Below are 24,206 nucleotides of genomic sequence, written 5' to 3'. Positions count from 1 at the left end.
AAACGGTTGATACGGCCGTTTATACGCCCGTTAAAACGTATGCGGCAAGCTGCCTGTCACGTTTTCACGAAACGGTCTTCTTGGTTGTCCTGAACGCGTAATCAACGTAATTACCGATAAATCGTCCGTTTTTAACTAATCATCATCCGTATAATCGGGCATGATCACACAACTGTCCTGACCCATAGTTGGCCGTACGTTGTTTGCCCATCCAAATCTATCCCAGCCTAAATCCCACTGTTTCATGCACAACTATGGAATGGATTATGAACTTTAATATATGTTGAGTTAATGCCATGTCACGCTTGCTCTATTCTAATATAGTAATATGTTCAATATTTATAGTTTCATGTATTTATCTAAAAAAATTGGCAAGCTATTATCAACTTTGTCCTTTTACAAAACGTCAAGTTCCGATTAATCGTCCGCATAACGACTAATCGTTGACGGTATCCGATCCGTATTCCGTCTTCCACAATATTGAATAAAACAAAGTTTACAAAGCGAATGGAGCGCGGGGGCGGGGGGCGAAATGGACGGGCGTGATTTTATAGCTGGGAGGTCGCGTTGTGCGCGGCAGGTGGGGGCCGGGAGACGCGAGGCGGAGGAGGAGGAGAGAGGGAAGGCAGCACGAAGTTTCGTTCCGGCGAGTCAAAGCCAAGCCAAAGCCCCAAAGCCTCTCTCTACTACGCCTCTCTCCACTCCTCTTCCCTTCCCTTCTCTCTTTTCTTTTCTCTCACACGCTTTGCCTTTTGCTGCCCGCTGCCTGCTTTGCCCACGAAAAGACAACCCAACCCGGCGAGTCGTAGTAGAGTAGAGAGAGAAAGAGGAGGAGGAGGAAAAAAAATAAAATTAAGGCAGTTCGTTCGTTCCCCACTTTTGCCTGCTCCAATCGCCGCCCCCCGCCCCGCCGCCTCGTCGCCCGCCCGAGATCCGCTCCGCGTTGCCTCCCGCCGCCGCCGAGGTGAGCGCGCGCTTCCCCGGACGACGCGGCTCCGGCCGGTGGTTTCGCTGTCTGCGGTGTGTAAGGTTTTTTTTGTTTGTTTGGAGCGGGGGTGCAGTGGAGGGGACTTTGGGATGAGCTGCGGCTGTGTGCTCAGGGGAGGGAGGGGTGTGTGTGTGTGTGCGTGGATTGCGGCTTGGTGGGATTCCGGTGGCGAATTGGTGACTCGTCGCTGTGGCGCGTGGTTGTGAGCTTTGGGAGTTGGGGGGTTGGGGGCGTTTGTGAGGCGATGGGGGGTTTCTGGTGCTGCTTTTCGTGGGTGGTTTCTGGGGGTCTCCCGGGTGGAGGCAATGTGATTTCTGGATCGAATTCTGCTACTTCCGGTGCCGGAGAGTTTTTTTTTTCTCTCGAGATTTTGTTTCGCTTGGAAATTGAGATCTTGAGGTGTTCTCCCTCAATCGTAAGCAGTGTTCTAGCTACCCCTTTCGATGGGATATAGTTCGAGCTCTCACCATGGTTTAATTTCAAACATGGAGTAGGCGTGGTTTGATTTCAAGTATGGAGTAGGTTCATATATGGCGGGGCAAAACATGGCAGGAACTTGTAACTTGTGAATATTTTATTTGAATTTTCATTCAGTCGTGTGACAGATGGCAACTGGGTGTAACGATTCTGATTGAGAATATTTATCTCCTCAAATTTCAGATAGAGGCATCGTTCCCAGCATTGGGTTCCACGGAGAATTGCCAATTTGGATATCTGATCCAATTGTTAGTTGGATTGACCGTTTCAGAGTGCCTGCAGTTGGCTGCTGGATTGGTCAATATAAGAAAACCGTTGGTTTCGGAGATGATGCCATTGTGAGTGGAAATGGATTCCGCGAGAAGTTGGTTCCAGAAGTTCCAGCCGAGGGACAAATCGAAGAGTCCAGCGGTGGCTGCCAGTCATGGAAAGGATCCAGGAAAGCCACCAATTGATGACGCACCATCTAGTGCAACAAAACAGAGGGTTGCCGCGGCAAAACAGTACATTGAGAATCATTACAAGACCCAGATGAAGTCCCTGCAAGATAGGAAAGAAAGGTAGGCGACATAATTATATTTCTTGCTACTTTTGCCTGGTTGTATTTCTCGCAAAAATATATTTTTGGCATTTTGCGTATATGTAACGGAATTTGTTATTACCGTTGTACTGTACCATACAAAGAAGAGAAATTAGACCAGCAAAGGCCACCTTTTGTTGTTGTTTGGTAGGGCACCTGACAACACATATCACACTTCGTAGGTTGTGATTTCAATGGTAAATACATTTCTGGGTAATTGAACAAGATTGCGCGCGTGTGTGTGCATGTGTGCCCTTGACACTGCCAAAAAAAGGAAGCTTGATTGATTGGGTAGCTTTCCTGACTAGCGCTCGTGTTAGTAACAAATAAATGTTGTCCTAGTAGATTTGTTCAGACAAACAAATTTAATTTAGAAAAGAAAATATATTCATCAATATTTAAATTAGTTATTTGAAAGTGATATGAGTTTATTTGCCTTATCCAAAGTGATGCTTGATGCGACTGAAAGGAGTATATTGGTTATCTTGTAGGGTTACACAAGCGGCTTCTTTTTCTCAAAAACGCTGGACAGTTGCATTTCATTTCATTAAGAGAGAAACATATATACAAAGGAGGGGCCAAAAAGCCCCGCAAGTCGCAACAAGCCCAAAACACATCACACCGAGGTGATGCTGAACCCAGAAAAAAAAACCCCTCCTAGACTACCTAGGCGTTCGGCGCAAATATCTTAGAAAGAAACTCCTGAAGCGCACGAGCCCCAGTTAAGCACCATAGGCTACTCTCATTTGACACTGCTTGCAAAACCACTGTGACATTGGGAGAGGCCTCATTGAACACACAATCATTGCGATGCTTCCAAACCTCCCAAGCTACTAAAATGATCAAAGAATTCAGCCCCTTCCATGAATCTTTATGAATCCCTTTAATAGCCTTGCACCACCCAACTTGAAAAACTCAATTCTGAAGATTGTATCTCGCACACGTTGTAAAATCTGTAACTCACACATGACTTTTAAATGGTTCATTGAACTCACGCAATTTGTGTGGGTATACCCATTTTGGTTGCTTTCCCCTTTTCAGGGTTTTTGATTTTGACGCCACCGCTTTTGATTTTTATGCTCTAACAGTTTATTTTAATAATCCATGATGAGCTTTTTCTGCTCATACTCAATTTGAATTTCTAATTGTCTTTGCGCACTATTACTTCTTTTTGCATCACTAGAAAATCATATCAACCTGCTTTGTTCCTATTATGGGTAATTCACTTCCTTTTATGCCCATTCAATGGATGACATTTTGTTGCCAGTCCTCTCTGATGTGTTCATTTGCTTTTAGGCGCTGGATGTTGGAGAGGAAACTACAGGATGCAGAGGTTCCTGTAGAAGAGCAAAATAATATTCTAAAGCATTTGGAGAAAAAGGAGACCGAATATATGCGGTTGCAGAGACATAAGATGGGGGTTGAAGATTTTGAACTTTTGACAATTATTGGAAGAGGTGCATTTGGCGAGGTACTTCTGATCTCAATTCCATACACAGGACCTTAGCAAATTTCTTTTGGAGCACAAGAACACTAGATGTGCTAAGATTTCTTTGTGGCCTTCTATTTACATCCTGTTAACAGTAGGTTCAGTTAGAATCATGGTCGACTTGCCATTTTTTGCTTATGCAATGTCTGTAGTATAAATTTGGATCTCTTTTATGCTTAGAAAAATGTGCTGCCTTGCTGCTCCTTTTTGCATGATGCCATTTAACATGGAAGTGTTCTGACTGAAAAAAAATGGGGAAAATGGGAGTTTTTTTAATTGTTTGAAAAAGGGCTGCTTTCATGAAAAAGGGAAAATGTGAGTTTTTTTAGTTTATTTGTTATATCTGGTTTCCTGATGGGTCACACTTTGGTCCCCTGTAATGATGGCATTCAATTCGTCAAGTGGTCCTAGGCCATTCATTTGTCTTCTGAATTCTAATCATTCTCCCGATACATATTGTAAAAGGAAAATAAAAGGAAGGAAGTCAAGGAACTCTGATTTTCCCAGCTTATGTTCTGCTTAAGGACCTAATATAGTGTACCACTTTATCATAGGCTCAAGTCTACATGTAATCCCTCCTTTCTTGTGTATTCGAGAGAAAAAAAACATGTAATCCCTCCTCAAGTCTAGATGAAACCTGGTCTAGACTTTTATGCCCTGCCTCGTCAATCTTCAGTGTCTTCCACATAAATTTATTTGAGTGAGAAATAGGGTCATGTCTTTTTATGCCTATAATCTACCATTAAACTTAAGACAAATAAAAAAGGCATGTGCTTAGTGTCCAACAAGACTTTGTATCTATTATTTTTATTCCAGATTTAACCCTTTTTAAATAGAAGATTCTCATGTTTCTTCCTTTTCAACAAGAGAATTGGATAAATATGTCTATTTGCTTAGTGTGGTAGATCTATGCAGTTCTGAAACTACTATATCTAATCGTCATCAATTATATGTACTTACTTTTGAGGCCATTTAAATGTGCATCGCTCTTGATGTCACTGTAAATTGTAATTATGCAGGTGCGTCTTTGTAGAGAGAAGGCGTCTAAGAATGTATATGCAATGAAAAAGCTTAAGAAATCTGAGATGCTTCGTAGGGGCCAGGTACCATGTATGGTCTGGCTGCATTATTTTGTAGTTTCTATTTCTGATTTACACGTATGCTTTGACATGGTTGTACAAATTTCAGGTTGAGCATGTCAAAGCTGAAAGAAACCTTCTTGCAGAAGTTGATAGTGCTTTTATAGTCAAGCTCTACTATTCTTTTCAAGATGAAGAATACTTGTATCTCATCATGGAGTACCTTCCTGGTGGTGACATGATGACTTTGCTTATGCGCAAGGACACACTGACAGAAGATGAGGCCAGATTTTACATTGCAGAAACCGTATTAGCAATAGAATCTATTCACAAGCACAGCTACATTCACCGGTATCAAATAAGTGTTCCCAAGTTTTGGTAAGAAATTTGATGATTCCAAAGATAACCTTGGTGTTTTTTTTTCAGGGATATCAAACCAGACAATCTATTGTTAGATCGCAGTGGTCACTTGAAGCTTTCTGACTTTGGATTGTGTAAACCTTTGGATAGCAGTAATTTTCCAAATTTGAATGAGCCAGATTATACATCTACAAAGGGCACCAAGCCTTTACCTGATAGTAGCAGCCGGTTAAGCTCTTCTGCTCCAAAGCGCACACAGCAGGAGCAATTGTCGCATTGGCAAAAGAACCGACGAATGCTGGTAAGTAGCATATCTGAAACTGAATCAACTAATTGATATTTGATAGAACCTTGCCAATGTTGTGATGCCTGATGCCACATGCCCACATCAAGTTGATGCATTTAATAGTTTTTATAGTAAATTCACACTAGTTGTGAGCTTTTGTTTGAACATCTGGGCTAATAATACTTTGGTCTTTTACCTGGCATAAAACCACATGAAAATTATTTTGCTACGATGGATTTTCAAGATTCATTTGTGCTTCCTCAAGACAAGGTTTTTAGAGTCGGTGAACATTGAATATTTCTGAATAAAGAATATTTGCGTGCAGAAGCATAAATGATGCTATTCCTGGACAGACTTAATTCAGGCATTTGTGTACAATGTGCAGTGTTACAGTTCACGATTCCAAGGAAATAAAAAATTTCATGCTCTAAGCTTCAAAGTTTTAGTGGATTGTGTAAATCATGCATTATTTAGCTGTTGATGAAACTTGGTATTTATTATATGAAAAATCATTTAACGTTTATCTTGAATTTTTCACATTTTGCTCTCTGACTACGTTTTGCCACGTTGACAAGTGAATATGTACATGAGTCTAGTTTTATAGGCTCTCATCAATATATGGTAGTATGCTTAGTTATACTCTTTTTTTTTTGGCATGCAGGCATATTCAACGGTTGGTACTCCTGATTACATTGCTCCAGAGGTTCTGCTGAAGAAAGGATATGGAATGGAATGTGACTGGTTAGTCTCTTATCTTGTAATTGTCCATAATTGTTAAGTCATGTTATTTTTCCTCATCCATGTGCTTCGTTCTTGTTCTCACATTTTATTTTGATCTTAGGTGGTCCCTTGGTGCAATTATGTATGAAATGCTTGTTGGTTATCCTCCATTCTATTCGGAGGATCCAATGTCAACCTGCAGAAAGGCATGTACTTTGCCCACAGTTTTTTTTAATTTGTTATCTAGAGGGTAATTGTTTGGAATTTTCTATATTCAGTCTAAGCAAACCTCACCCAACTTGCAAGAAGACAACCTTATGCCAAATTTTATCGCACAATCAACACAGCAGAATGCAGTATTTGCCATAGTAATGTACTAGTGACCTGCATGTAATCAAATTATTATGTGGGTCAGTGGCTAGATGATGATGGTAGCAACTGGTCCTCGGAGCTCAGCCTATACAGTTTGTGGACTCCAATAATCACGCATGACCTTGGTTTTTCCTTATGAAGTGCCCTATAGTGGGAAAATTTTGTGGAAGGCTGTATTTCCCAATGCTTTCAGCTAAGCTTGTTTACTCCAGTACAGGAAATACTCATGTAGCTTCATGAGCATGTGTTTCATCCAATTTTATTTTCTATTCTTCATTTGCAGATTGTAAACTGGAGAAGTCACTTGAAATTCCCTGAAGAGGCAAAGCTTTCTCCTGAAGCTAAGGATCTCATCAGCAAACTTCTATGTAATGTTGAGCAGAGACTTGGAACAAAAGGAGCCCATGAGATAAAAGTGCGCTCTCTTCTATATGTACAATATATTTATTGCTCTCAACTGTGTGCTTAATTATTATCGTCATATGCTCTACTTTAGGCACATCCATGGTTTAGAGGTCTCCCATGGGAAAGATTGTATCAGATGAAAGCTGCTTTCATACCAGAAGTTAACAGCGAGTTGGATACTCAGAATTTTGAGAAATTTGAGGAGGTAAATTTCAGTCGTTTTCCCATTGGTCTGATTCATGTGATAATTTGAGGAGGGATTTCGTTTCACCTTGTTTTATTAGGTTGTGATCTTAAACCTTGCTGCATTTAGCATTATGATTTTCTAATATGCATGACAACTTAGCCACGTTTTACATCGTCTCCATGGTAACATGTTTATTTCTGGTCTTTTGAGAGTGAAACCTAAAACTACGAGTATGCTATTTTGGTAAACTGTATAGAAAGCTGAAGTTATGACACCTGTACTTACCTTTCTTACTATTTTGCAGACCGGAGCACAAATTCAAAGTTCATCTAAGTCAGGTCCATGGAGAAAGGTATGTGTGACTTCACCATGAAATGCTAATTACTGAGTAGTTGGAAACACATTCCTAATAATGAAGCTGCATATGTGTTGGTCAAACAACTGTTATATCATATATATATTTTACGGCAGCACGTGTGTCGCCTGTGCGACTCTATTTTCTGCTATCTGTAGAATGTAGATAGGGAACATACATAGCTTGACTAGTGATGGACCATGGGCATGAAGCTTGTGATTCACTGCTAGCTAGTCTGTAGCCATAAAAATATATAAAAAACTAGTATGTATTAGGAACATTTCCAAAATTTCCAACTATTGCTTTTAGGAGGCAGAAATTAACATGCTTAATTAGAGATGTTTCATTTTCGTATTGCCTCTTAGCCAATGAACTAAAACGAAGAGCACTGCTATTTTTGCAGATGCTTCCGTCCAAGGATGCAAACTTTGTTGGCTATACATATAAGAATTTTGAAATTGTAAATGATGATGAGGTTGCAGGAATTGGTTAGCACTCTCTCTCTCTCTCTCTCTCTCTAATGAAATTGTAAATGATGATGCCTTTCTTTAGATTATGCATTTTTAGTGTCTTTTGTTTGAAAAAAAATGTTGTGCTTATGGAACAGCTGAGTTGAAGAAGAAGAGTTCCAAGTCAAAGCGGCCAACTATCAAGACATTATTTGGTATTGAGCACTATTATTACCTATTGGTTCCTTATACACCATGTACCGTTTTTCATGATATGTTTAACTTGCTTTTATCCTTAAAACAGAGAGCATGGATGAAGATGAGCCTGTTCAAGGAAGTTTCTTAAATATGTTGCCCCATAAGGAGGGGCAACCTTCATCTCACTCCATTCCACCAGAACAATACCAACCTCGACATAAATAGGATAAGGAGGTTTTCAAAAGTAAAACACAGATAATTAAAACAAGAAAAAAATTGGTTCCTTTTGATCTTGTTTCCCGTCCAAGCTTTGTAAATTCTAACCGATGCTTTCTCTTCTCAAATTCTTCATACAAAAATCCCTCCTCTGTCCAAAGAGTGGTGTTTGCTGTACGCGGCGATGTTTGTTTGGTTCGCCGTGTGTTTGGGTTACAGCTTCGGTGATGATGGGTCTCAGGTTACAGCTAGTGTATACTTGCTACCATTTCTGACGGGCATGTGTATTGCAATTAAATTCACCCCTCTTTTGTTCTGCCTTCCCAGGGCTCTTAATTAGCTTGTAACATACTCCCTCCGTCCCATAATATAAGGGATTTTGAGTTTTTGCTTATACTGTTTAACCACTTGTCTTATTCAAAAAATTTTAGAATTATTATTTATTTTTTACTTACTTTATTATTCAAAGTACTTTAAGCATAACTTTTTGTTTTTTATATTTGCACAAATTCTTTGAATAAGACGAGTGGTCAAACAATGCAAACAAAAACTTAAAATCCCTTATATTATGGGACGGAAGGAGTACTAACTGAAATGGTCGTCACAGACCGTATCAAGTAACGTTCGATGGTGAGCAGCGTATATAGTGTTTCATCTCATCGGAAAAGCCATACATATCGTTCTCGGTGCATCGTGTGTTCGTGTTAGCTTTATATGCGTCTACAAAAATCAAATAGATATAATAAACCTGCAACCTATATTTTATACTAAAATAGGGCGAAATGAAGATGGAGATATATAAATCGCTGTGTCAATATGTTTCATAGTATATAAATCGGATGAAGCTACTCCATCGGTTTGTGCCAAGTCAAATTCAAGTTTAAAATGTTTCAGCATTTTCAACACAAGAAAATATACTTCAAAATTATAATTAATTGTGGATTTTTTAATGTTAGATGTTGGCATGTTGCTATGTTGTTATGAACTTGGTCAAACTAAAAAATTTTAACTCAAGACAAGTCTTATGATATGAAACAATGGGAGGATCTATCCTTTTTTTCCCCTTCAAAACACATTGCAAATGCAAACTCTTTTATACACATGCGCACTCATCCTTTCAAATCCAAATCCATGAACTCTATTTCTATGAAGATCTTCAAGAGTTTAGGCCAGCATATAAATATCAAAATATGATGATCCATGCTTAGTTTGATGTGATAGGAGTAGTTAATATCATCGCTTACCGATGAGACTTATCATCATAGGAGTAGTTAATTTCTGAGACGAATATTTGAGTTATGAAATTCCATTTCTTCTTTTCCATATTGGCTTGGTTCACCCGGCAAAATTCCTAGTGGGCTTTGCCCCTGAGCATAACTGAAGCAAAGACCTCCCCCACGCGACGCGAGACGCGACCCATCATTCGGAGGCCCACCAATTCATCTGGAGAAAGCTGCGCTCCTCCGCCTCGCCGCCGCCGCCGCCGCCGCCGCCGGGGAGGATGGCCGAACGGCGGTACACCGAGCAGGAGGAGGCGCTCGAGATCAGCTCACTCCGCCGCATCATCGCCGCCTACGCCAAGTACGCCAACCCCCATCCCGTTCCCCTCCCCTCCCCTCCCAGCTCGTCTCGTCTGCCACGCCACTCTCCTTGCTCGCCGGGGCGGCGGTTGGTTGGTCGCGTAGAGGCGCGTAGCTCCGTTCTACAGGCTCCCCCCGCTTTATTCCGAGGCGTGTGGGGGTGTGTGTGGGTTACAACTTAGTTCGAGTTGGTGTTGTTTCTCAGTTGTAGGGTATAGGAGTAGTCGCCGATTCGAGGGTGGTGTGAGGTTCTGGATAGAGTTGATCTGTGGTTACGGGGATTACCCATCCGCGAAGGGCGGTAGGCTTCGTTGGGACTTGGGGAGTTCTACACTACAACCATGCTATGAACGTTGTTGATTGGAGTGAGAGAACATTTCTTTTTTCCCCGTTGAAGTCTTTACGAAAATCTTGATAAACCAACTCATAGACGTGACCCTTAAAAGTTACTATATGTGATGTGAGCAAGTGATATCTCCTGGAATTGCTATTTTTTATTTAGAAATTCCATAATCAAAGTATTATTGCATCAACACTTGTACTTTTGTCAAATCTTGTTTTCTTTTCAAGTTTTAGCATTGATATTGCAGAAGTACTCCCTCTGTTTCACCTATCTTCTTTAGAACGCTTGCAGTTAACATTTGAAAACATTTACCACTAAGGCCATTCACAGTGCACACACGTGGCGTATGGCAATGTTGGTCAACGTAGGCAAATCGCTTGCATGGAGGAGAGAGGGGAGTGGAGACTGTTCTCTCACCAGCTTCGCGTGATCAGAGTTGGTCACAAGAACCTCGCAGCAACTTTGTCAGAAAAAATGCTCCTCCACGCGTAACAAGAAAGTAAGAGCGAGAGTGAGAAAGGAGAAGAACGGTGGATGACTGAAGAGTGAAGAGAGAAGTTTGCCGGAGTAGGGGCGCTCAGGGAGCTCGCTGCCACTGCGTGGGCTCGGGGATGCCGCCGCCGCTGCTTGGGCTTGGGGTAGCCGAGGGAGGAGGCCGGAGAGGGAGGGGAGAGGTGCCCGATGCCGTCGAGCTGCTTCCACCACCGCCTTCTCCCAAGCGGCGCCGGCGGTGTTTGGGGAATGGGGAGGGGGAGCCAGATCTGTGCCGCCGGTGGGAGAGGAGGGGGTGGGGGAGTCGCCGCTGTGCGCCGCCGTGGGAGAGGAGGGGGGCGGAGGAGTCGTCGCCGTGCGCCGCCGTGGGAGAGGACGAAGAGGAGGGTGGGGGTTTGGCGCCATGGGAGCCGATTGAGGGAGAGGAGAGAGAGAGAGATGGGGAAGGAGCGGCGGAAAATGGGAGGTGCGAGCGATTTTTCTCCGAAGGAGGAAATGACGATTTTTTGTGGTGGGGCCTGCCTGAAAAAAAATTGATGGTGGACCCCATCTAAAGCTACGCGTACTGGGAGAGATGGAGCCTCATTTACTTTTTCCCTATGTGGATGCTTGGGCTCCTTGATGAGCCGGGACGCAATGCTATTGCCCTAGTACACTCTAAAATAGTTAGGACTTGGTACATGGCAATGGTATGGGTAGATTTACCTTCAAAACTTCTAACATAAAATTGTATTTTGAAATTTTTGTCCAACATATGAACACAATTGGAAAAGGTGGGGGCCATGGGGACAAAACAAGTGTAGCGAAGACTGTGCCAGTGTTGAAATGACTAACTCCCTCTGTTTCAAAATGTTTGACACTGTTGACTTTTTAGTACGTGTTTGACCGTTCGTCTTATTAAAAAAATTTGTGAAATATGTAAAACTATATGTGTACATGAAAGTATATTTAACAATGAATCAAATGATACGAAAAGAATAAATAATTACTTAAATTTTTTGAATAAGACGAATGGTCAAACATGTACTAAAAAGTCAACGGTGTCAAACATTTTGAAACGGAGGGAGTATAAGAAAAGAATGCAGGCAATACAATGGCTTCTGAATTTGAACATTTATTGGTATGGAAAATCTAAATGTGAAATGGTGTATGTGGAACATAGCTACATGGGAACCATTTAACTTATATTAGTGTTTTTCTAATTAAATAATAATATTTTGTATGGCTATTGTGATAGCTACCACGATGCTGCAGAAAGGGATGTCAAGAGATATGAGCGATCATTCAAAAGGCTTCCTCCTGCCCACAAGGTTTGTATTTGAGTCACCATACCCGTTTTACCTTTTTATATTCAATCACCACTATCTCTTGGCTAATCACTTTTGGATTTCATTTTGACTTGTAATAGGTTATCTTACTCTGTATGTTCATTCACATATCTTATGTCTTTTCTTGTGTAGGAACTTCTTTTTAACCTTGGTCTGAAGTACCAAAGGCTGAGATGGTAAGTAATGTTATGGGCTTAATGCTTGTAGTAGTGGCCAATACTTATTAGTTCCACTGCTTGTGCTTAAATATTGTGAAATACAGTTTTGCAGAAGATCTATTTGTCATGTTTGAAATCATCTAAAGCATTTTGTATATCTGATGCACTGTACTTTATTTATTTAGTCAACATTTTTTAGTTCTACCAATGATGTTCTATCTTAAATTCTCCACCGGATTTTTCTGAAAAATCAATGCATGCTGCTTAAACTAGTTATGGCCACTCCTTTTGCTTACTGTGATGGACTTTATTATTGTTTTGTAATTGTTTATTACTTCACAGGTGTATATCCATGAATGCATCATTCATCATGGACATGCTTGAGGTATGTTTGTGTTATTGTGTATATGTGGTTTGGGTTGTCGGGGTGGGAAGATTGTACGTTAGGTGAAAACTTTAATGTACATGATGCTATCCTTATAAGGTATATTACTGCAGGCATTTGAGCCTCCTTTCGACATGAGTCAGCATGTAGATATGGATGATCATGATTGCGCAGAGAACATGCATGGACATTGTCATGCAGATTGTGCTCATTCTGTCGATAGGGGTGATTGCTTGAGAAGTTCTATCTCTGTAAGCAATTCCGAGTTGCATGAACCAGACGGTTGCCCCAGGAAAGACGACAAGACTCATGAACTCTCAAGAGAAACTGACAACAAGGTAGGCCTTATGTCTTGTCTTGAACCTTTTTGTTCAATTTTAAAAATAATGGCTGCTTCCATGTTGAAGCCATATACACTACTCCCTCCGGGTTGATAATACTTGTCGTTTTGGACAAGGACACGGTCTCCAAAAAACAACTTTGACCATTATTTTCTATTATAATATGTATAAAAGTGTTAATAAATATATGATTTTATTAAAGTACTTTTCAAGACTAATCTATACATGTAGTCACCATATTTGAAAGACAAATATTTTAAAAATGATTCATAATCAAAGATTCTAAAGTTTGACCTCACCCTTATCTAAAACGACAAGTATTATCAGCCTGGAGGGAGTACAAAATTGGTGATATCACACGTTTTGACTGATGTAAGTATCAAACAGGACGAGGTAGTTGACATGGAAAGTTGCTCCCGGCCGGTTGGTGACAAATTGGGGCCATCTCAGGTTGAAGATAAATCATGTAATGGTGATAAAGCCATGGATGCAGCAGCTAACTGTCAAGATACAGATTGTGTTGCATGTTCTGCTGATGAGAATGTAAGCTCCACCTGCAAGATGTAAGCTGTTGTGTATTCCTTATAATTTATAATTGCATGATGCCGAACATAGTTTAGCTTTCATGCTTGAATTTTATCACTATGAATCTAAAGGAGTAATACATGGATGTGGCATTCTTGTTATCTTCTGGTTGCAATAAATGGCAGAATGCATTTGTTCTTCGCTATCTCTAGCTGTTCGTTCAGTTATCTTCTGGTTGCAATAAAGGGCAGAATGCAATAAGTGTTTTCTTCCTTCTTAATGAAATGAAATGCAACCCTCCTGTGTTTTTGAGAAAAAAAAGTACATCACACAATATTTACACATAATTTTCAGTCTAACAAGCATTGATTTTTCTCTGTTTATCTGTTCTTCTCATACTTTTAAGGAGATAACGATATGTATAAATAAATGTGAACTATTTAATTCTTGTTATCTTATTTTAGGTGATACCGCAGCAATTCATGGCTCCATCCTTGCAGTTGAATGTTCCTCCAATTGATGTTGACAAGGTAAGTGTTTCTATCAACTTCTCATTTGACACATTTCGAACAGAAAGCATACTGCAATGCGTCAAGAAGATAGCCAAAGGTTCATGTTGGTTGACCGCCACAGTTGTTACCAAAGCTGACATCTTTTCTGATATGGGGATGTTACTGATTTTCATTATATGCTGATTTTTCTTTTTTCCCTTTAACTTCTTAATAGCAAGTGCTCAATCATGCCATATTTTGCTGATGTTGTATGCATGTGTGTAGTTTCTTGCACCTTGGCCTACATTTACAATTGCTACCAAAGCTGGCATCTTTCCTGATATGTGGTGTTACTGATTTCTATCATATGTTAATTTTTCCTGTCATTTTTTCCCCTTGGCCTCATAATGGGAAGTGCTCAATCATGCTATATTTTGCTGATGTAGTTTCTTGCACCTTTGCCTACATTTTACATGTTTTTCAGCTTGCATGTTTTTGGATGCTTTCTGGTTTATAGCTTCTATAATCCATTTTATTCTGGTTTATTCAGGTTAGATGCATCATAAGAAATATTGTCAGGGATTGGGCTCAGGAGGTATTTTCTGTGCAATTTTGGGTTGGCTTGAAGTGGAACTTCTGTCTGAAAGTAATGATATAATCCGAAAGGAAATATTACCTTTTGTTACTTAAATTGTTGTAGGGTCAAAAGGAACGTGATGAGTGCTATAAGCCCATCCTGGAGGAGCTTAATCGTCTATTTCCTAACCGAAGCAAGGAGAGGTAAACTTGACTTATCCCTGTGTTATGACAATAATTTAGAACTACCATACTTTTTTATCTTGTTCTGGGTAGTGATCTTGTTTTCAAAATCGGGGTAATTAAAGACAAGGGCATTCTTCTCACACGAGAGCGATTCACGTGACTTCAGCATGGCGTGTTTGATCCCGCTGTTATCCACGTCATCCTCATTTTTACCACGTCTCACTGTGGTGTGAGCCGGCGCAGCTGTTTACCACACACTTTCCTCAGCTGCAGCGACTTTCCTCCGCTGTTGTGCACCACTCGCCCCTGCCGTCCGACCAGTGGGCCCGCCTGATGCTTCCTACCTGCTGTTTTCGAACGACTTGCCTTCCATTCCATGGCTATACACGATGCGAGGGGCTGTGATGAAAGAAAAACCGCTGCGGCTATGGCCGCCTGCCATGCCCATGCCCTGTGATTCTGAATTGGATAAATATTAGGACATCTCGTCCCCTCTCACACCACACATTTACTGTGGATAGTTTATGCAAGCATTTCCTTTAACCTCATATACAAATGGAAGTTGCTTGAAGCTTCATTCTTGATCAATCATTGACTTGTGTATTTGTTGAACTTCATAGGCCTCCTTCATGCTTAGTTCCTGGTGCTGGGCTTGGGAGATTGGCTCTGGAGATATCCACTCTGGGTAAAAGAAAAAAAGCTCAAATAAATTGTGAATGAGCTGATATCATATATTCTTGAAAATTACCCTTGTTTTAACTCTTGAACAGGTTTTGTGAGCCAGGGAAACGAGTTCTCGTATTACATGATGATTTGTTCAAGTTTCATTCTAAACCAGTAGGTCAATCTAAGCTATACATATTTTTTTTAAAAAAAAAAACTAGCACCTTACATTATCAAGTTGTTCATCACACAATAATATTTGGTCATGTTTTATCAGCACGCAAGAAACCAATGAGTGGACTATATATCCTTGGATACACAGCAACTGCAATTCTCTTTCAGACAATGATCAACTTCGCCCTGTTTCATTTCCTGATATTCACCCCTCAAGGTAATAAAGCACCTTGTTTTTTCTCATAAGCACCAGTATGCTTGCAAATGCTGTGTTAAAATTCATTGCTCTGTACACTTGATAGCGTATGACCTTAGTTTTGTATAATATAATGTGCATATAGGACGTCACGGTTGATGAAAACATAAATATATTGATTACATTTATAGGTAATTTACCATTTATGATTCTATATTTACAAGAGCTTCATATGAAATCAACAAAAATGGCTATGTAAGAGCATTTGATTAGAGAAATTGAAACACCCTATTTAAATCTGGACTATTTGCAGAACCTACAAATATTCTATGTTTGGATGTTGTAATATTTGAATGATTAGTTAATTGTGCAGTTTCGTTTGAATCCTGAATCTAAACTTCATTCAATTCTAGAATTCAAGTTTGATGCTTCAGCTTGTTTCAGTCATTCGGTACTATTTGTGCTGTAGGTAGAAATGTTTACTTATGTTCCTTGCAAAAGGAGAGAAACTGTCCGTTATCTCTTGTTATGCTACATATTTATCTTATGTTTGCCTTCTTTTCTTTTGACAGCTCAGGGATCACAGAAGGATTTTCTATGTGTGCTGGTGATTTTGTAGAGGTCTACAATGAAGAAAGCCAAGAATGTAAGATGACCTGGTTTCCTTATAAACTAATCAAAATGAGTTAATTAATTTTAACCTGGCTTCCTTATAAAGGGATATGCATCACTCAACTTAGCTCTTTTTGTTAAATTGTAATATTGTGGTACCATTTGCCCTTTGAATCTTGTGTGGCCCAATGAAAGCATGCCAGAAACTGGAAGCGGTGGGATTAAATAACAATTCAAAAACACAGATACGTTTCGAACAGATTTTTTGCATTGGGGTTAGTCTAAAGCATATATAAATAGAGTGACAATTGTACAGAACCAATTTACAATGAGAATGGATGTGTTCTGATGGAACCCCAGAAAAAGAGGACAATTTTGTGCTGGTTTTGTTTCTGTCAGATTGTTTCGATTTTAAATCATGGCCAACAAGGGAAAAGAGTTGTTCTTTTGTGGTGGTCTTGCTTCTTGTCATACATACGAAGTACATTTTTTAAGGGGGCATATTAATTACTGTTATTGTTCATTTGTTAGCTTGCTTGGATTTATTTTGTAATGCTCATTAAATAAATCAAGGTGAGAGTATTGCTTTAACGTTCGTCAAAAACTAAATTGCAAACGATAGGCATTTTCTTAGAAATGAAGTAGGAGGCAGTTGCAAGCCAGGTCCTTGATTTTATGTATTATGGAGAAGGAATGAGCTCCTCAAATTAATATTGTAGGCTATTGAGGCATGCAATGCAATAACTCTGAAACTGATGATTATTGGTTGAAGTCATTTTGAAGTCTAATACTTTAATTCTGACCTTGATGTGTTAATTTGTTCTGCTTTTAGTTCAGATATGTATGATTGGTAACTACGGGTTTTTTGCCTTCTTGACATTCTCACAATACTCATATTTTGCTCCAGCTTCATGGGATGCTGTTGTAACATGCTTCTTCTTGGATACGGCACACAATATCGTTGAATATATAGAGATCATATCAAAAGTTCTCAAGGATGGTGGGGTGAGTCTCTTTTTATAGGATTAAACTCTGATAAACTATTCTTGATGAATCAGTGCTAATGTTTTTTTGAGTCAGTTTACGGGGAAATTTATAATTCGGTATATGTTGTTTATTTACTGTTTCTTATCTGTCATTGATAATTATGCAATTTCAACCAACAGGTCTGGATAAATTTGGGTCCGCTTCTGTATCACTTCGCTGACTCCTATGGACCAGATGATGTAATTAGTTCTCTCCCCTTATTATACTAGTTAAATGAATGAATGCTATGCTAATTGAATCCTTGAAGGTGCTACTATGTCTTGAGGAACTTAATTTATCTCCTTAAACACAGGATATGTCTATTGAACTGAGTTTGGAAGATGTGAAAAGAGTTGCTTACCATTATGGATTTGTGATGGAGGTGAGTGTTTTGCAAAAAAAAAAAAAAAAGCTTTGGGCTATAATTGAGGAAACTCCAAACTATGCATATGCATATGCATAGTGCACCAATACGTTGGATTTGTACACTTGTATCTTCCAAAAAAAAGTGCAATACATGTTTATTATATATATGCATTGTTGTAAAAAAAAAAGAGTGAAGGGTTATGATTAGACAGAAAGTGCATCACCTCAGTGCAAAAATATGTGAATGGATTACTTTGATTTGTGGTTTTCAGGTGGAGAAAATGATAGATACCACATACACTGCAAATATGAAATCAATGATGCAGGTAATCTTTTAATCTCAACAGTCTTCACTGTGGTTTAATCTTCAAATATCTAGGAAGTGATTGAATTTATGGCAAATATTTAGAATGGCACAGTGAAAGCTTAAAGGTGATAGTCCTGTTTGCTGCAGTTGGAAACTTGGTCATTTGGACTTCTAGATGTCCACTTGTTCCTCAATCCCTTGTAGGCTCATATAGTGTTCAACTGTTGCATAGTAAATTCAACAGGTGTATTAGGAGTGCTAGGAGACTAGTTGTCCAAATTCAGTTGTTGAATGTATCAGTTAGTGGTGGAGCGTGAGCCAAAATACATGAAAGGCCAATCTAAAGGATACAATTTACAGAATTACTACGACACAGGACCAGTTCAACCTGCATCTGACTATTCGAGCAGTTAAATGCTCTTTTTTGCTAAGAAAGGGGAGACCAATGCCCTCTTTGGTCCCAGCGAGGGCTCTGCCTCTGCCTGACTCAGTACTCTCAGCGGATGTTCACAATGCTTGTATGCAATATTTCAAAGCTGCCAGCTTCCAATACTTGAGATTTCAGCTGTACTGAATTCTGTTGGACGTCTAACATCACTAGTTCAATACCCATGAATTGTTTGTGCATTTTGCCAATCTTCTTGATATTTGGTAATAATGGTCTTATTTATACTGTTGTTGAGTTGCAGAATCGGTACCGCGCAGCATTTTGGACGATGAGGAAGAATGCATCTCGATCAAAAGCTCAAAAACACCAGTGAGGTGGAGATACTCTGTTTGGAACGGCTGGCACAGGCTTACTGGCTATAGATCAAATTTCAGTCATTCTATGGTGATGCCTAGCAGATTTGGAGACGGACAATACGGATGATCCAATTCACGCCACCATTTTTCACCATGATATGAAACTATATGGATAGATTGATAGTGCATGCGTTCCATTACTGCAATAAAACCAATCTCCGTCTGCCAAAACATTTGAATGGCACAGGGAAAAACTGTTCCAGTTCGATGTATATCAATTGGCCAATGGGAGCACTAAGGTATATTAATAAGTTCGATGGTACGTGTTCGAACTGTACAATAACACTGAATTAGTAAACGGCAAATCAAAGAGCTCAACTTTTTTGGACTGTATTGTATACTGTTAATTTCTTTGTTATTGCCTTCACTGGTGTAGCTGCGAATTTGCGATAGCAATTTTGCCTACGAGAGGCTCTACTAGATATCACTAATTTCTTTGTTATACGATAATTTTCGATTTATAGTTTTTCTGCTACTAAAAAGAGGTTAGATCATACTCCCTCCGTTGAACGGAGAGCCTGAGGCCCTGAGCTCTACAAGAGCCAAAAAAAAAAAAAAAGAGTTCGCCGTTGCCGGGGATCGAACCCGGGTCACCCGCGTGACAGGCGGGAATACTCACCACTATACTACAACGACTTAGGTGTTTCATTTCTTGAATAAGACAATACATTCTTATTTTCCCCATGTACGGCAATTGGCAAAACCTCTACTAAACCATAACGTTGTCCTGTCAGTCCGATCGTGGAATATCAAGAGGGAGTAGCAGTATACGTGCGAGACTGCAAGGCATCATTATCTCCAATATCCAAACAAGCACAGACTTGGCATATCTAACATATCATTTTTATTTTGGTATAATATGTAACAAATTATTGACCAAGCAGGGGGAAAAAGTTTGTGTAGTCCAACACTAAGGTGGGGAAGTATTGGCATGCTCTTAGCATGGCACTAGAACAAAGGGTTCACGGAAAACAAAAGCATAGTGTAATTAACAAGGTAGCTAATCGTGAAAATCACCCAAATATCGAGCAACGCGCGCAAATGTGCGATGGATGGCAAGGAGGAGCCGCTGGCTCATCTCCGGCGGTGCTTCTTCCCGCATCACGAGCTTCCTCCGATCCACGCACGAGAGCTGGCTGACCGGACTGAGCAATTAAGCCAATCACTGCAGTGAAGTGAAGCTTGGTGCTTGAAGGCAAGACACTATTGGGGAGTGTTCGGTTACAAGCCATATTTTATTACAGTTTACTACACTTAAAGTTAGACAAGTTTGATTATCTTGCCAGTTGTTAGTTGTAGCTACAATTGTGATAAGAGACTCTTCCAATAAGCTAAGTCCCACACATCTATGACTCTGTGACAAGATTCTCTTAAACTTGTTGAAGTGTGATAAAAAAATTTAATCACCTTAAGTGAGTGTGATAATATTTATTAACAAATGATGTTAATATGGCTGAGTAGAAATGATATGGTTTTTGACAAATCACCATTATTTTTTTATATGCAGGTCATTTTCAGGGCAACTCATTGGCTTCGATTTTGGGCACAATTACAAAGGTGTGATGAAGATGAAGAGTTTCTGAATGTTGCATGCCGAAAGTTGGAGACTACGGTTATGCAACTTTTTGCCAATTATGGTTGGAGATTTACAAATAGACTTTAATAATTGTGATCTCCTTACGTTAGGCTGGTTTCTTTGTTTTTCTCTTCGGTATGTTCTATTCATTTAGAGTTACACTATGTTCTTGAAAGCTACTATGTAATAATTGGTTGTAGCTCTTTTGAGTAAAAGCCGAGATATTATATTCCATTATTAAAAAAACAAATGATGGTAAAGTATAGCTTGGAACCAAACGCACTCTAAAGAAGCTAAAGAAGAGAAAAAAGAGCGCTATGATAAGTTCGGAAAGATACATACCAGTATACTCCCTTCATAAAAAAAACATTTTTGTTATATTAGGAGGGATCAAATCCTGTTGTTTTTTTTTAAACGGAGAGAGTACGTATACCACCAGGGTTATCGTTGCTATGGGGGATGTCCGGTCCGGTGTCATCCCGCAACGACCCCACCTCGCGCGTCATCAGTAGCCAAGGGTGTCGACTAACGACTGTACTGGCGCCGCCACAGTGCCACCGGGCACCCTTTGCACAAAGCATATGTATGTTAGGCCAGGCTCCCAGCAGCGGCAGCGCACTCAGGTTGTGGGTCGTGGGAAGAAAGCGCGGGGCCGCCGCCAACGACCCCTCTGTTGCGCGGCACGCACGCGCTGTCTGCCAAATGCCCATGCCCGCCCCCGCCCTTCTCCCACCCACCCCCACACACCTCCGCGCCGCGCGCATGCACAGCACCACGCAACACGCACGCACACGGTTCGCGTGGCCCTCGCGCACAGCGATTCGCTAGTTCCCGACGTGCCGACGACGACGAGGGGCACCCACGGACTACGGAACGCGGACTCACCCACACGCCACGGGCAAGACAACTCTACTACTGGCAGTCTTTACCCGCGGCGAAGGTAGACTGGTAGAGACACGTTTCTGCCGTTCGTTCTGCACGGAGGCTAAAAAAAAAAACAGTTCGCCGTTGCCGGGGATCGAACCCGGGTCACCCGCGTGACAGGCGGGAATACTCACCACTATACTACAACGACTTGCTGGTGTTCGTTGAGACACAGGGTTTTGAAAGCCAAAGTTCACACCGGGATAGGCGTATACTTGACATACACACGAATCACCGAACAAAAGCTAAGGGAGAAAAACATTGATCGTCACGTGGAAGACAGAGAACTAAACGGAACACATTAGGATAGTGAAACAAACACAGAGTGGCACTCAGCATCCATTCCCCAAGACCCCAACCCAATCCAACAGCAGAACATATCTTCCGTAAGCCGTCTGATACAACCAGATGATCACAAACACAAGGTGTGATGATATTCAGATGCACACGAATCATCACGTACCGGAAGCTAAGGGAGAAAATATTGATTATCAGTTGCACATTGAGCCGTCTGATCATCAAACGTCGAAAGCATATACACTTCTGAAACAACTGTGATGTACACACTAGCTCGACCGTTATTACAACACATAAAGCACGCCTTTATTTTGAACTTAAAACAGAAGTGGCAGTTTCGCATTACATGAGTGTGATCCCTTTGCTTTCTCGTCATCAACTCCCCACTAACAATTTCTCTTTGCTAGTGACTTCGTACGGCCACTCGTACCATTAACACACACAAAGCAGCTCGACTGAAATAAAAATGGCCAAGAACACCTGAAACCCCGTTCGATCGTGCGCTAAAGGGATAGAATGAAAAGTATCACGAATAGATTTCTCCAACGACGTCGTCACTAGGAGTGAAGGGCACAATCCTTGGGCTGAAACCCAATCCTCCCTGCCTCCATATCGTAGACGACCTCAACATTCTGCATCTGGAAGCTTCCAAGAACTGCTCCTGGCCCATTATTCGCGCCACCGACATCGTCGTCGTCGTCATCGTCGTCCATTCTCTGGAACAGCAAGCACTTCACCACCACCGAGTTCTTGGGCGCGGTGACCGCGTAGTAGCAGCTGTCCTTAGGCAGCGTGAGCTTCACATCGCCGAGGAAGTGAAAGTTTATCAGAGGCAGCTCATCCTGTGTGCATGGGGTGTGTGTGCAAGGGATCTTGAAGCAGAGATCAAACCCCGTCCTCATCTCGAGGTCGTAAGATCTTTCATAGAGTATGACAGAGGCAAGGGATGATAGGATTGCGGTGTAGAATGGATCAGGGAGGTGAGTGTATGTCGTCCCGGTGTCGACGATCATCCCGCCATTGCCTTCGGAATCGATGCTGCTCAAGCTGGGAGGAGCAGCAATGGCGGCACCATCTCCAATGCTGACACCCTCTAGCCCAATGTAGTAGAAGTTTGGGTTAGTGATGCTCTTCAGCATTGGGGTGAAGAGGAAGTCGTCCTTCGCAGACAGCGCGAGGTCACCCATGATCAAGGAGCTGGTGAAGTTCGGGTTCCTCGCGAACCGGAATCCTAGGAAGCAATGAGAGAATCCTTTGTCAAGAAACCCTAGCTGGGATGGCAGGGAGAGTATGCCCTTGCCAAACCCTGCAATGCCAATAGGCTCCCTTATGGAGCTACCAACACAGCCAAAGCAGAAGCCAGGGACATCCAAGAGGATGGCAATGCCAAATATGCTTCCATGGAGTGTTACAATGTCCTTTGCAAGGGAGCCAAGGACCAGTGCTCCACCACCATAGGTGTAGGAGAAAGGAGGGCAGGGTCTAGTGCATAGACCACTCATGAAGGAAGGAATGGCGCAACCCACTGCAGCGCAGGGGTCATGGGAGTTATCGGAGCTATGGATGTCGACACAGAAGCGGCTGCCGCATAGTTCCTTCATGTTTGAAGAGGACTGAGATGGGGAGAAGGATGGAATTGGCTTGGAGGTGCTATGCTCATTGCCACACTCCAAACACTGGTAGCTGGAGTTGGTGCCACAAGGAACCCAAGTGAGGTCACTCCCTGTGTCCAAGTACACCTGAAAAACCTGTGGGGGCATGCCCAGGTTTAGGGAAAGAAGGTAGCCATCTGTATATGTTGTTACTGGTTCTATGATGTCCAAGAAGTCAAATCTTGTGGAGTTTATTATCACCATGGATGGAGCAGATAGAGACCTAACATGGCTAAGGCCAAGGACCACACTGCTATGGGCTTTGCTATCTTTTGCATAGGAAATGAGGGTTGTGGATAGGAGGCAAAGAAGAATGGACAAGTGAATGAAAGAATGCATATTGTGTGTGATAGATCAGGAAGAGGAGAATTAGGACTACTTATATAAGCTTTAGAAAGCTGTACTCAAGAAAATAAATTTAAAGACATTCTTAGTTGGAAACTTGCTTGAGCTATATGCTATCTGATGGAAGGCACTTAATGGTGCAGATAATGAAATATTATTATCATGGTGAAGGTGCCAAATAAAAGGGGAAGGGACTATGGGAGGTGCATAAGCTAATGTACTCATATTGTGATACTAATTAAAATGGAGCTATTTAACTGCTTCAATGTTTCTGGCAGTTTGTATGTCCTACATATCCCACATGATGGAAGTTGAATTGCAAGGAGCACTTCCCCAGCATCTCATTAGCTGGTATCTCATGGGATCATTTGATTTACTTGTGACACCCGCACCCTTTTTGTTCATCTGTTTGAGTTAGTTAATTGAAGGAATGTTAATCCTACAGGCACTTGGTTTTGTTGATTGTACTAGAAATTGTGTTATATTTCAGGCTCCATCTCTTACTTTTTGCTTTCCTTGTTGGAACCCACATAGGATCAGTAGAATATAAAGAGTTATATGGAACATGTCTACAAAAGATAACCTTTTGAAAACTTTCTTGATTCCAAATTCCAAATTCCAAAATTCTTCAGCCTATACATGTTTTAAAAACTCGGGCATCATTGTGAAGCCAGATCTAAAGAAAGGCAGTTTAGTCC

General features: G+C 41.0%; 3 protein-coding genes and 2 non-coding genes across 5 annotated transcripts; 2 read left to right on the top strand and 3 right to left on the bottom strand.

Moving 5' to 3' along the window:
• Positions 1–600: 600 nt before the first annotated feature.
• LOC127774998 (uncharacterized) lies at positions 601–8,481 on the top strand. Its single transcript, XM_052301294.1, has 14 exons — positions 601–964; positions 1,649–2,025; positions 3,342–3,516; positions 4,554–4,637; positions 4,723–4,964; positions 5,040–5,274; positions 5,921–6,000; positions 6,101–6,185; positions 6,635–6,766; positions 6,848–6,961; positions 7,248–7,295; positions 7,702–7,786; positions 7,906–7,962; positions 8,052–8,481. Exons 2-14 carry the CDS (start codon positions 1,814–1,816, stop codon positions 8,168–8,170), a joined length of 1,668 nt encoding a protein of 555 aa, XP_052157254.1. The 5' UTR covers positions 601–964; positions 1,649–1,813; the 3' UTR covers positions 8,171–8,481.
• A 924-nt stretch (positions 8,482–9,405) lies between these two features.
• LOC127774999 (uncharacterized) lies at positions 9,406–19,047 on the top strand. Its single transcript, XM_052301295.1, has 18 exons — positions 9,406–9,742; positions 11,814–11,886; positions 12,037–12,080; positions 12,405–12,447; positions 12,561–12,785; positions 13,176–13,331; positions 13,778–13,843; positions 14,355–14,399; positions 14,505–14,584; positions 15,187–15,251; positions 15,337–15,403; positions 15,507–15,620; positions 16,172–16,245; positions 17,119–17,216; positions 17,378–17,437; positions 17,551–17,619; positions 17,876–17,929; positions 18,600–19,047. The coding sequence occupies exons 1-18, from the start codon at positions 9,663–9,665 to the stop codon at positions 18,669–18,671; spliced, it is 1,485 nt and encodes a 494-aa protein (XP_052157255.1). The 5' UTR covers positions 9,406–9,662; the 3' UTR covers positions 18,672–19,047.
• A 231-nt stretch (positions 19,048–19,278) lies between these two features.
• Positions 19,279–19,350, bottom strand: TRNAD-GUC (transfer RNA aspartic acid (anticodon GUC)). Its single transcript has one exon. It is a non-coding gene; the product is annotated as a tRNA-Asp (tRNA).
• A 1,943-nt stretch (positions 19,351–21,293) lies between these two features.
• TRNAD-GUC (transfer RNA aspartic acid (anticodon GUC)) lies at positions 21,294–21,365 on the bottom strand. Its single transcript has one exon. It is a non-coding gene; the product is annotated as a tRNA-Asp (tRNA).
• Positions 21,366–21,473: 108 nt separating this feature from the next.
• On the bottom strand, positions 21,474–24,156 carry LOC127774947 (probable aspartyl protease At4g16563). Its single transcript, XM_052301238.1, has one exon. The coding sequence runs from the start codon at positions 23,500–23,502 to the stop codon at positions 22,069–22,071; it is 1,434 nt and encodes a 477-aa protein (XP_052157198.1). The 5' UTR covers positions 23,503–24,156; the 3' UTR covers positions 21,474–22,068.
• Between the last annotated feature and the right edge of the window lie 50 nt (positions 24,157–24,206).

This window comes from Oryza glaberrima, chromosome 5, assembly GCF_000147395.1.
Source record: "Oryza glaberrima chromosome 5, OglaRS2, whole genome shotgun sequence".
Taxonomy (NCBI): domain Eukaryota; kingdom Viridiplantae; phylum Streptophyta; class Magnoliopsida; order Poales; family Poaceae; genus Oryza; species Oryza glaberrima.
This window is presented reverse-complemented; position numbering and strand designations above follow the sequence as displayed.